This window comes from Chionomys nivalis, chromosome 17 (assembly GCF_950005125.1).
Source record: "Chionomys nivalis chromosome 17, mChiNiv1.1, whole genome shotgun sequence".
Classification (NCBI taxonomy): domain Eukaryota; kingdom Metazoa; phylum Chordata; class Mammalia; order Rodentia; family Cricetidae; genus Chionomys; species Chionomys nivalis.
The window spans coordinates 19,114,577-19,127,258 of record NC_080102.1 but is presented as its reverse complement, the minus strand read 5'-3'; the positions used below and the strand labels follow the sequence as shown (position 1 = coordinate 19,127,258).

General features: G+C 44.7%; 1 protein-coding gene across 1 annotated transcript in view; it reads right to left on the bottom strand.

Moving 5' to 3' along the window:
• Window positions 1-12,682, bottom strand: part of Fer1l6 (fer-1 like family member 6) — a 112,891-nt gene that overhangs the window by 19,767 nt on the left and 80,442 nt on the right. Inside the window, exons 26-31 of the mRNA XM_057792116.1 lie at window positions 12,016-12,141; window positions 9,936-9,972; window positions 8,710-8,834; window positions 7,368-7,499; window positions 6,319-6,444; window positions 2,948-3,075 (exon numbers count right to left, since the gene is read on the bottom strand). Coding sequence (XP_057648099.1) covers window positions 2,948-3,075; window positions 6,319-6,444; window positions 7,368-7,499; window positions 8,710-8,834; window positions 9,936-9,972; window positions 12,016-12,141 — 674 coding nt within the window. The remainder of the gene's footprint in view (window positions 1-2,947; window positions 3,076-6,318; window positions 6,445-7,367; window positions 7,500-8,709; window positions 8,835-9,935; window positions 9,973-12,015; window positions 12,142-12,682) is intronic.

Sequence of the window (12,682 nt, the reverse complement as noted above, 5' to 3'; positions counted from 1 at the left end):
GATGACAGAGGATGTGATGGATCTGGCCTTCTCATTAAGCTGTGCTCATGGTTTAACCTTGCCTGAATTTTAACTGGAGCTCTCATCCAAAGGGTTTGTGAAACCACTGTACTAAGATTGGATTCCTGGTCTCCCTGGAACTCCTAGGTTTACATCATATGGCAGCTATAATGCCATTCTATGTACTTGCTAGAGGAAAGATCACCACATGCGCAAAAGCTGAGGCAGTGAAGGTGTGCAGAGGTGCAGAGGTTCAGAGGTTCAAAGCACAGATGTCCCACAGTTCTTTTGTCCCTTCATTCACTTTCTAACTTCTGGCGTTTGACACACAGCCACTCTGTGACAGACAGGTCCTAGGAGTGGAATAATTTCTAGTGGGTGAGGCACACAAGAAAGTGACAGGAGATGGCAGGAGCTGAGGTGGAGTCACAGGCAAAGAGTTGTGGGCGAGGGTAGATGGGCACAGAGAGACGTCCCTTCACCTAGAGCTAGACAGTAGACAGTTCTCCTGTTGCTAGACCTGGAATTCAGCCCCGCCCTTCCCTGTTTCTACATGATATGCAACAGTGTCGTAATCCCCCGCTCATCTTTCCCTCGGTAGTCACAGCATCCCTGCAGACTGCAGAGAACCTGACACAAGATGGATTCTCCATAACTGGTAGTGGTGTGTGTGTGTGTGTGTGTGTGTGAGAGAGAGAGAGAGAGAGAGAGAGAGAGAGAGAGAGAGAGAGAGAGAGAGAGAGAAAGAGAGAGAGAAAGAGAGAGAGAGAGAGAGAGAGAGAGAGAGAGAGAGAGAGAAGTTCTTCGGGGAACCAAGAAACTGGGCAGATGAGGGCCCAGCTAGGACCAAGACCTGTAGAGGGAAGTGAGCCATCAGAGTCAGTGGGCTATTTTAGTCACCCAAGTTCAGTAATTGGGGAGCCCATTGTTTCCAAGGCGATAAAGATTATGGGAAACTTTGAGAGCTGGGAAGAGCTGCCAAAGACGGTGGTCACACTCAGCATTAGAAGGATGCAGTCCGATCAGAGCTCCCCATCAAATGAAGGACGTTTTGTCTGGGTACCTACTCTTTCACTCGCTCATTCATTCTTCCACAATAAATGCACATGATTCTGTGCTTAATGTGTGACAGGCGCTCGCTGTCTGCAGTGCTGGGGAAGCAGCAATGGCCTACACGAGTTCAGGCACAGACAGATCTGAGCTTCTGGTAGAGAGAAGAAGATGGCGAACAAACACACAAGCAAGTAGACCTATGCTGGCAACAACGAAGGGGAAAGGGAGGCAGCTCAAGGAGCCAGGGTGTTAGCAGAAGGGGCAGTGACATCCTCCTATGAACACCCCAGCAGGTGGTCCCATCAGGAGAGGGGTCCCTAAGTCATGGGTTAGACACACCGCCTTCTGGGACATAGGAGGATTGAGCCAGGAATGTGTGTTTTAGAGTAACTATGAAAGATGAATCCCACCAACCATCTACGTCTGGAGAGACTGTGAAAGTAGCCCCGTGAAGCTGTATGCAGGTGGGAGGCACATCCATCACACAGACCTCCGACTTTCCAGAGCCATAAAATCAGGCTGATGGAGCAAGTCTAATTTACATCTAGGAAACCGTAACGGCAAAAAAATGTAGCCGTGATTATGTAAGTGGCAGATCGCACTAAAGGTCATCTCTTGATCAGAGAAACAAGGGCACACTTCCCTGGTACTGTCATTTTAATCGTTCCCATTAATCTAGACAGGCTAGGTCGTTCATTGCCTCATTTCCTCAGCAGCAATAAAATCTAGGAAGCTGATGTTAATCAAATGCCATGGGGTCCAAAGCCAATACAAATAGATATATGAATTTATAATATTTCTGGTGGAGATCTCACCCTGTGCTCTTAGTTCCTCAAGAAAAGGAATTTAAACATACTTAAGCTAATGCTACAGTATCCAAGGAGGAGGGGAAGGTGGCGGATGTGTGTTGAATGCTGACTGTGCTATGGATGTTTCACAGGTTCTTCCGAAGGAGTCTAGAGTCAGGTGTCACTGCCGCTTTATAAAAGAGGAAAGCTCCAAGAGACAAAGTTAGCTTCATGAAGCTCCAGAGTGTACACAATCGTGAAACCCAGGTTCCAAGATCAGTGGTAGCCAGGGCCCAGACTCAAAACAGGAGACACGTATGATATGCCATTATAAGGTCAACTGGGTGTGGCTGGAAGGATAGCTCAGTGGTTAAGGGCACTCGTTGCTCTTGCAGGAGGACCTGGGTTTGCTTCTTATAGCTCGCATTTTTAGCTATTTTCTTTTTCTTCAGCTAAAGCTCATTATTTCCAATCAAGTTTCAATGCAGTATGAAGCAGTGGAGGTCATTATACTCTGTGACTTTCATAGACCATTGCAGTGAAAATCATATAATGTCATAAGCTAGGCTTTATGAATTAAAACTGCTTGTAGCTCAATATGTGAATTCTGTAAACAGTTACTGGGCATTTGATCCATTATTTCAAAAGTAATTTGCTTTGGAAATTTTTATGATTATGATCCTTATTACTCATTTAAATAAGCAAGCTCTCTCAAGCCTAAACTCATATGCCCCTCTTGGGTTTCAGTTTTGAATATACTTCTTAACCTCTTTGTATCTTAGACGTCTTGATTGTAGGAAGAAAGCTCTCAATACAGAACCAAGAGGTGGCATCTATGACCCTTCAAGGTACTTTTAAGACCTAGGAAATAGACACAAAACTACTTGCTTAAAGATAACTACATACCAAATCCCAAATAGGAAAACTTCCTACATTTTGTGGATATTTGGTGGCTGTTATCAAGAGCACAAGTCAATATTCAATCTTCAGCTGCTATTTTACCTAAGACACCCCTCCACGGGCACCCCATTTCTGCCCACCCTTCAGGAAGACAGCAGCAGCCAATGCAAAAAGGACAATACAAAGCAACTGGGATGGCCACTGACCTTCCAAACACTGGATTCAGTTGTTTGGGGATGTATTTGTCCCGGTCTTTGATTTCTGTTTTGCCAAGTCTGAGGACAATGTAGGGGTCTGATTTGCCGTCTGGATCTGCTGGGCTGAGATTAAATGCCTGGGGAGGACAAAGAAAAATGACTCTAACCCAGTGGCCTCAACCACGGCTGCATGCGAGACACTTGGGTGCCAGGTTCTATCTTGAGATGTTCTGATTTTCTGGGTCCTGAGCTTTGGAACTTTTCAAAGTTCCTTAGATTTTTAGAATGCAGCCTAAGCGAAGAAGCCCTGCTTGACATCCTAGTCTTGCTGATAAAAAGAACCATATTGGCATCATCTTTGTCTGCTGCCGTCGACCCAGAGGAAACCAGTCGTTGGCTCATGGCAGTGAGGAACACACTGGAGCCGGAGGCAGAAGACATGAGCCCGTGTTCTAGCTCTAAGTAATCATGTCATTGTGGGCGAGTTATTTTGTTTCTGGATCTTCCTGTGAAGCCATGGCCCTAAAGACCCTGCCCAGCACCAGGGGTTCTCAAAGTCATTACCCTGTGAGTCTTGCCTTTAACCATGGTCCCTGAATGATGACGTGTTTCAGCTCATGAAGCCTAGTGCCAGGCTGGCTGGGCCTGAGGCTGTCAAAAGTGGATGCGGTGGCTTCCATGGTAGGGGGCACTAAGACATGGCATCAAAACTGAGAAACTCAGAAGTGAAGAAAGCTGAGAAACAGCCCCACATTTAAGACTGTCTCCTGCAGACAGAACAGGATAAACATATCAAGCTACATGTTTAAGAATGTTCTCTAGAGATTACTGAGAGCCAAAGTTTGTAAACAGGTCACATGCCAAAGCACAATCGAAACAAGTCACTCCCCTGTTTTCCCTTATTGAATCACTGACGTTTAATTCTCTACAGCAGTGAACTCTAATACAACCTGTGTGCTTTGCTACTCCTTTGTTTATTTTTTAATTTATTTTTTTACTTTTTAATTTTTTTATTTTTTGGTTTTTTTTTTTTTGAAATCCAGTTTCTTTGTGTAGCTTTGATGCCTGACCTGCAACTAGCTCTTACAGACCAAGCTGGCCTCGAACTCACAGAGATCCACCTGCCTCTGCCTCCCGAGTGCTGGGATTAAAGGCGTGCGCCACCACTGCCCAGCTCCTTTGTTCCACTTGGAGCTAGGATGTGGTCTCCACGAGAATGAGAGTACTGTCCTGTTCATTGCTTTATCTCAAGGACGCGGAACAGGGTCTTCTTAATATTTGTTACATAAACAAGTGATCTATACACTCAAGAAACAGCATCTGGCCACCAAAAGAAAGAAGTCCTGTACTGATCTGGAAAAATGTCTTGCTATCTTGTGAAGTGAGAGGAACACAGTAAAAACGTTCATTTCTTTTTGTATGCATTTTTTAGTTACTGTTTAAACACCTTTTTAGTATTTATTAAATTATTTTAAAATCAGTGGATTAGATAACCAGCTAATTGTGGTTAGATAACACACACAATTGCTACTAACAAGGTCCATGCCAAACACCGGCTCTCCATCCTGCAGTAACTTTCTTGCTAATGAAATCTAGGTCAATCTTCTTATTCTGTTCATTCAAGTCCTCCATGCCCTCAAACTGCAACCCAAGTCAGACCTCCTCCATGCAGCCCAGCCCTAGACGAGAGAGGTGCAGCAGGCTTACATCTCAGAGCGCTGCAATCTAGTGAGAGAAAACGGTGGGGGCCGGAAGTGGAGCCAGCACAGAGGACTTAGCAGTTCACTAGATTCATTTCCTGAATTCTCTGGGCCCTTAGTGTTCATATGAACTTTGAGAACCTCCAGAGTTGGAGAAAAAAGATCAATCACCAAACACAATATTTTTCAAACTTACTCGAACACACACACTGTTTCTTGAGGAATGTATATTAATCACCTCCCGGTGTTGGGAACTTGCTGAATGATGTTTGAAAAGGCTATTGTAGAGCATCCTGTAGGCAGGCATTTATTATAGGTTGCCAGCACTGTGTGAGATTTATCATAAGCACTGCCACACTTTCCAGCTAGACTGCTTTTATTGAGGCCAAGACTCCAACACAACACCCCTGCCACATGGCTGCGAAATGATACGGAGGAGAGAAGGGCACCCAAGAAGTGCACGATCAACGCACAGGTCATTTTCTCTTCTCATTAATTGTTTTTTGTTCTTGAGACAGGTTCTCACTGTGTGCTCGCCTGGCCTGGAATTCTCTACATGGGCCAGGTTGGCCTGGAACTCTACCTCCTGAGTGCTGGTACTAAAGGTTTATGCCATCACTTCGGGCAATTTGCTCTTCTTTTATGCTTTGTTAATGTTCCTTATAAAGGATATGAGCAACACAAGGAGAGGTAGCACTGAATACGATTACTACAATCAAAGAGCATCACAAAAATCAAATCCAAGCAACAAGTTAAAGACAAATCCATGACCCACTAGGATTTGTATAAGTGAACATCAAGTTCGATTTTCTACTTTCCCTATAAGTCAAAAGTTTCATAACTAAAGTTTTGTGACCCATTATCAAAAAGGGAACCCTAGAGAACATAGTATTCTGAGTTTTTTAAAAAATGAATTCAAAGCCGAGAAGGGGTGGCATGCGCCTTTAATCCCAGCACTCAGGAGGTAGAGGCAGGAGAATCTCTGTGAGTTTGAGGCTAGCTTGATCTACAAGAGCTAGTTCTAAGACACGTTCCAAAGCTACATAGAAACCCTATCTTGAAGAACAACAACAACAAAATTTATAATGAACCTTCTAACTATAGTAGTGCGTTAGCAAAGCCATGGGGGGGGGAGGTCAGTGCCTTGCTGGGTCCTGGGGACATTCTCAGGCTCCTCCTCACACTGTCTTCCCTGGGAGTACTCTAATTCTAAATTTGGTTCCCTTCTCTCTTAGTAGTAGCCAACCTAACAGAGTTGATAAAGCTGCTCAGTGAAGCCCTGTACACCAGAAGTGAAAAGCCAGGAGATGCCATGTTCCTGAACAACTTTTACGCCCTATAAAGGACTGATCTGAGTACTCTTACTGCATATGTTGAAGTCTAAAGGTATAGGACCTATGGTTGGCTATAGGTAGGTGACTGAAGTCATTAATGTCACGGGAGTGGAACTGTAGATTTCAGACTCTGCTCTTTCTCCCTTCACATCCACAACCGCCGAGGAATGGCCATGTGAAGACACAGTAAGAAGGCAGACGCCTACAAGCCAGCAGACACCAACACCACCAGGTAATCATGGACTTACAGCTCCCAGGACTGTAATAAATACCTTTCCATTGTTTAAGTCCATTTGTGGTGTTTTGTTATAGCAGCGTGGGTAAGCTAATCCACCCACTGGCTTACCGCGACAATGTACACCCGGATCAGCACTTGAATGGGGTGATTGGGTGGAATTCCCTGCTGGATTCTCAGCTGCCCACTGTCCTCTGAGGTAGAATCCTCTGTGCTTTTGTAGATGCAGAAGGAGCCCTGGAACCACAGAACATAGGTCAGAAAACAGAACGGTTACATGACCCACGAAAAACCATAGTGAGCCCAGTGGTGGGAAAATGAGCACATCCCAAGTGTCTGAAGGACATGGGCTAGTGCCTCCCTTGTCACAAGGGAGGGGAGGTGTCCTTGGGTGTTATACAAACGACATGCCTTCGCACTTATTCGTGGTACACTAGTGGATGGGGTCAGTATGTTATTGAATGTGTTCATCACTGGGCCATCACATGAGGAGTGTAGCAGATGGGACCTGAGTGTTCTTAGCTGTGAAATGCTGTGCCCAGGCTTCCCTACTGTCTCCTTCTGTCCTGAGTACAGTGTCCCTCTTTCCAGGTACAGCAACTGAAGTGTTGGGAGGTGAAGTACATTGTTCAAGCTACAAGCTACTACATGCCACTAGCTAATATAACAAACCAGATTCAAATCCAGGTTGGCAAACCGAGCCACTCTGCTCATTTCAACACAAGGTGCAGCCTATTAAAGGTCCAGCATGCAGTGGTGAACTAGATATTAGGGACTGCTTTGTAAACTGAACCCCCAAGTCTGCCAAAAAGGGGGTCTGTATTGTTTGATTTATCTTAGTTTTTCAACTGGCAAGTCTGAATAGATCACGTACTTAATGTGTTATGGATGGAACAGCAAAGCAAAGGACAATGGTCCTTACAGGTAGTGACTATGTCTTTTTACATTCCATAGAGTGAGTTTAACTCACTGGCCACAAATCAAAAGTATCTCCAAAGACTGTGGTTGGTCCTTGTGGGGTTTCAAAGAAGGTGCTGGGTGGGCACTGAGGATGCTTCCCCTGCCCCTCCAGGTCCCATATCACAGCGCCATTGTTAGAACTGAGTTATGGCTGACATTTATGGAGAAAGACAAAGAATGGGGTCCTCATGGGAACCTGCCTTGAACTTTCCTATGACTCGGTCTCCATCTAGGCCGTGATCATCTTCTGTGGATTTGCCTCTGAAGAGTTCAAAGGTCTTCACCCAGTCTTCAAAATTATTATACTCGCTCTCAAGATCGCCATCGTATATCTGTAGAGAGAAGGAAGATGGCACTCAGAGGATGGAAGGTTAGTTACTCCACCACCTTTCATTCGCATTCAAGGTTTGAAAACAAACAAAATATAGACAAATTCTTCACCAGGATATAATAGGAATGACCTATTGATTTATTAATGTTGATTTATTCTTAGCAAGGAAAACATTTGGCTGAACACTCCTAAAGTTAACTACTATGCATTTTATAAAGCCCTTTGCACAAAAATTTTAATTCCAAGAAGCATAGCCAACTGAAAACATTTTGAATAGTTATTTATTTTTATGTGTATGAATGTTTTGCCTTCACATATGTATTGTCCTATGTGTATACCTAGTACCTGTGGAGACCAGAAGAGGATGTCAGAACCCTCTAGAACTAGAATTACAGATGCTTATGAGCTTCCAAGTAGGTTTTGGGAACCAAACCCAGATCTTCTGCAAGAGTACCAAGTGCTCTTAGCCACAGAGCCAAATTTCCAGCCCATAAAACATTTTTAAATGCATAAGTATAAACACAATAACCCTTTTTATGCTTAATTAATGTCATTGGCTATTAAATATAGACTGTAGTACTTTGGAAAAGTTGAAATCATTAATATTTATTAATTCTTAACACATTTAACATGACAGAATGTTTATTTTTATTATAATGCATGCACACATAAAATTTTTCCAAGTGGAAAATAATATATAGACTTTAGAAATGCAAAGTAGAATAATTCAATTTGAGGTTTAGAAATATAATTAAAATACTCAAATTTCCTCTCAAAATGACTTACCCAACTTGATCATCTATGTAAGTAATTGCTGTACTTCAAATTTTCACATCCCTCAGTATGCCTCTAGCTAATACCCACTCACTAATAGGAAGATTGGTCTGATGGAACTGGCTTTGGTGAAAGCTCCTGCTATTTTGAGTGCCCTCAAAATTGTGCTGCAAGAGGAGCCGAAGGGAACTTGTACACTGTAAATGACCTCCTGGGCTGAGGCTAAGCAATGTCCATTATACCCTTTCTGACTATAGGGCTGTGGAAAAAAACAAACGAACAAGCTTCCTTATCTTGGCTTGCATGCACGTGAGATTTTATTTCCCCACATCAGTGACTATAATGAAGACAGTGTGAGTGAGTGCATAGAAAAAAGTCACTACAGTTGACCAAAGCACCAAGAAACCCCACCCGTGGAGACCCTGGGGCCCACAGACCTTCAAGACAGCCAGATTTGGGATCCCATCATTTCCATCATCTTTCAGCTTCTTCTTGAGCACTTTGTCTTTCTTCTTTTTGGGGACATCATCTATATCCAACACCACCTCGCCTGGCTTGGCTTCTGTGGATATTTGGCAGAAATTATTATAGGATTGTTAACTGCAGGGGGTTACTACATACAGCCCTGCAGTTTGTATCATCTGTAAATACGGTGTTTGTGGCTGCCCTAGGGCCAGGCAAAGTGTTAAGTGGGCCAGGTCTAAAGGTATGTTACTTTCTCTTTCCCCCAGCTAGCAGAGAAAAGACCCTGAATTTGGATAATCCTAAAGCTTTTTGTTTTCCTTCTCAAATGTCCTCAGGGTCTTGAGAGTCACCTAGTGCAACATGAGGCTAAAATATGTTGTCTTATACAAGGTCATGCTAGTAATGTTATTTAGTAAATTTTAGCTGCATTGTGTAAAAGAAAAGTGAATAAAGATGGATGTTGAGCTCTGCTATTTCCAGCTTTGTGGCCTTAGATGAGTAACTCAACCTCTTTGTATCCCTGTCTCATGTGTACAGTGAAAATGCGATTGGAGATGTCTGGTCATAGGAGGAATGTGAAATGCAGCATGTTAGTTAGGCTCCCAGGGGTGCGTGCGTGCGTGCGTATGTGTGTGCATGCGTGTGTGTGTGTGCGTGCGCGCACACCACGTGTACATGTGTATGTGACTGTCCATGCCATCTGAACCATTCTTGGCTGCTTGGTGTTACTGCGGTAGTTAGGCTGTGACTTGAACTGAACTCTTGATCATTTCTCAAGCTGCTTTTGTTGGGTTTCTGCCAAGTCAGACCTAACCAGTCCTCGTGAAGTGAGTCTGGATCCTGAATCCAGATCTGTGCACTCAGCACTATTCACGTTCATCTTAGTCTGGGCCCGTGCGCCTAGCTTGATCCTATTTTTATCCTGCTACTTCTGTATGAAAGCTTTGCACAGGACACGAGCCAGTCATTCCAGGAATTAAACTGAATTACAGGCCAGCTCAGCTCCAATACCAACAAGATTTTCTTTTCTGGAACTGGGGGGCTGAACCCGAAGCTGGCCAGGCAGGTTCTGGAAGACCTTCGGCATGCATTGCCATCTTTATGAGGACAAAGAAGCTGAACCACAGCGTGTTTCCCACGACTCCACTTATTCTACTGGCCCTGTTCTACACCCAAGCACCCCCGAATAGCTACTCACCTGTGGCCCCTTTCTCCTTGAGGTTGTTCTCCTTTTCCTTAAAAAAAAAAAAAAGGAAATAAGATTATGGACACTGCTCTTTCTAAGTTACAAATCCTGAGTGCTAACAGCTCTAATTTGATTCCCCAACTGTCTGTGACCCCAGGACCGCCATTTTAAGAATATTAAATAGTCACCAAGAAGCCTCCAGAATGCAGCGTCACTGTGACGACATGGCTCCTAGCAATTGGGATGACCTAACCCTAGAAAATAGGTTTCTGTACACCCAACAACAGTGTCACCACGTGAAGACCATTGTTCTCTGTGACAGGCTCTCCTCAGCTATAGGGAGGACAAATCTATCTCACACTTCCCTGGAGCAGCCCACAGCCTGCCCTAGGAGTTCCTCCTGCTGCTATGGTGGGCCCTTGGGTGGGTACCAGGGGTTGAGGAGGGTAGCAGAGAGACAACAAAGGGTTAACTATTCATAGGAAGTAGAAACATCCATCCAGCAAAAGGAAGGGGAATGGAGGCAAGGGCTAGTGTTTGATTTGCTAATTCACTCTACACCGTTGTTTTTGAGCAGTTCTGGATGAAAATGCAGTCTCTCTAACTTACAGAGTCCCAACAGCCTCAGCTATGAGAGCATGTGACCAATTCTTACTTTTTTTACCCTGGTGTTGATAAATCATAATAAAATTGGTCCCCAAGCTGTAGCCTGAATTTCCAGGCCCATTCCCCACAGCTCTGTTGTGTTAGGACTTGATCCTTGTCTTAGTCCATGTTCATGGGGCTCTGGGGCTCCTCTGGCAACCCACCAATTATTGTGATTTGCTGGGCCAAGATCTTCCTTTACTTGGGTCAGTTCCCCTACAGATGTAGACTCCTGCCGAAGTCCTGCTGCTCTGTGGCCTGGGTGTCCCCTACCCTTGCTGCTGCTCCCTATTGAGACTCCTCTTTCCCGGGCAGACCTCCCTAAGTTTCTCAGGGATTAGAGCCTGCAGATATGGACTGTACTGAATACCCTTCAAAGGTTCAACAGAGCTTATGAACTACACCAGCTTCAGCCAGGAGGTCTTGTATCCGGGAGCCTTGGTCTACGCTTTTCCCTACTGCATTTAATAGAACCACATTTTTAAAAGGTTAGTTCTTTGGCAATTTTTTTTTTTTTTTTGTTAAGTGAAAACCAGATTTATTCAATGTGATCACATTGAGAAGACAGACAAAGAGACCCAGTGACCCCCTCAACCCCAAATCCATCTCCGGAGTTCTCAAGAGTTTAAAGTTTCAGTAGAGGCCAGAGCTATTGTTAGTATTCAGGCATCTGTGTTGGCCTGCCCTTGGGGTCCTGACAGGATCCATCCTCAGCTGCAGCCACTAAGAGCACCTCCTGTGCCTACTTGCTGTGTTCCCTTATCAAAGGTTGAGTTTTGACTCAGCCCTCACCCAGCTCCATCCAGATCTATCCCTCCTTCTCTTCCCTCCCAGCTTTGTGTCCCTTTCCCATCAAAGTGACCGCGTGATGCCCACACATCCTTGGATACTCAGCTCTCCAGGGACAACTTATACTGCAACCCTCCTTCAAAGGCTCAGGGGCCATTGTGGAAAAGAGGGGCAAAAGCATGTAATAACCAGAGCTGGTGGATGACTAGTCATCTACCATGAGAAAAGTACATATTCTGGACACGACAGGGCAGCTGCACATCGCATCTCCTGAGACAGCAAGCAGAAGGCCTGTGCAAGTCCAAGTCAGACCCTTTCCAACACAGAGAGAGGATTGGGAACTGAAGTTCTGCCCCTAGCTGAGGGCAATTGTTAGCGGCTAAGAGAGGAAGGATCAAAAATTTAAAAAGAAAAAAAGAGAGAGAGAGAGAGAGAGAGAGAGAGAGAGAGAGGAAGGATCAGGTTTCTCTAAGAATTTAGCCTCCGATAAGTTGACCAGACCACAGTGGAATACCAGACAGGATCATGTTTAAGCCCTCAGGCTCTTCATACTGAAACCTAAAGGGAGATGCATGACCTTGAGGGAGGAGGGAGAAGAGGGAGAAGACGCCATGTTCTCCCCGAGTCCCCCGACTGTCCCAGACAGGGAAGGCCTTACCTTCTGTGCTTTCTTTAGGGAGGCGTCATACTTAGACCACCAATCGATGACATTCTCAGCTGATTCATCTGCTATGGTCCTTTTTCTCCTTTTGGTGGATCTCCGGGAAGGCTTCCTGGGATCTTGCTAAGGGACGAGAGGCAGGTTACAAGTTGGACCTGGTTCGTTACATGTAGAAGCTAACTGGTTATCAGAGGAAGAGTGTATGTAGATGCCCAGTGAGAGGTGAACAGAGGTGTCTGTTGGTTTTGTGGTAGCATTTCTTGTTGCTTCAATAATTGAACATTTAACCATATCTTCAACCATCCTTGAATTAGTTCAGCCAGCAGTTACAAAGATGCTGTATACTGTGTTTGACTTTAGGGATACAGTGTGACTTCAACCCAAACCCAGAAAGCTCCAAGTGAAGTAGGGAAGATAGGTTGCTGGACCACGTAACATGGTGTCATATCACAGAAGGGGTGTCGGCGGCTGACAGCCTTGGGTCAACAAGCAGTAGGCAATTACTATGAAATAGGTGATTCTCAGTTTTCTCAACTGAAGATGATAACAGTAGCCTGCTTCACCGTGGGAAAGTTCTAGTGACATGAAGTAGGAACTCCACAGTTAGCTTCATTTCTTGTTTAAGAAGTGCAAGGAAGTGACAGCTAATGCATAAGAGGCGGGC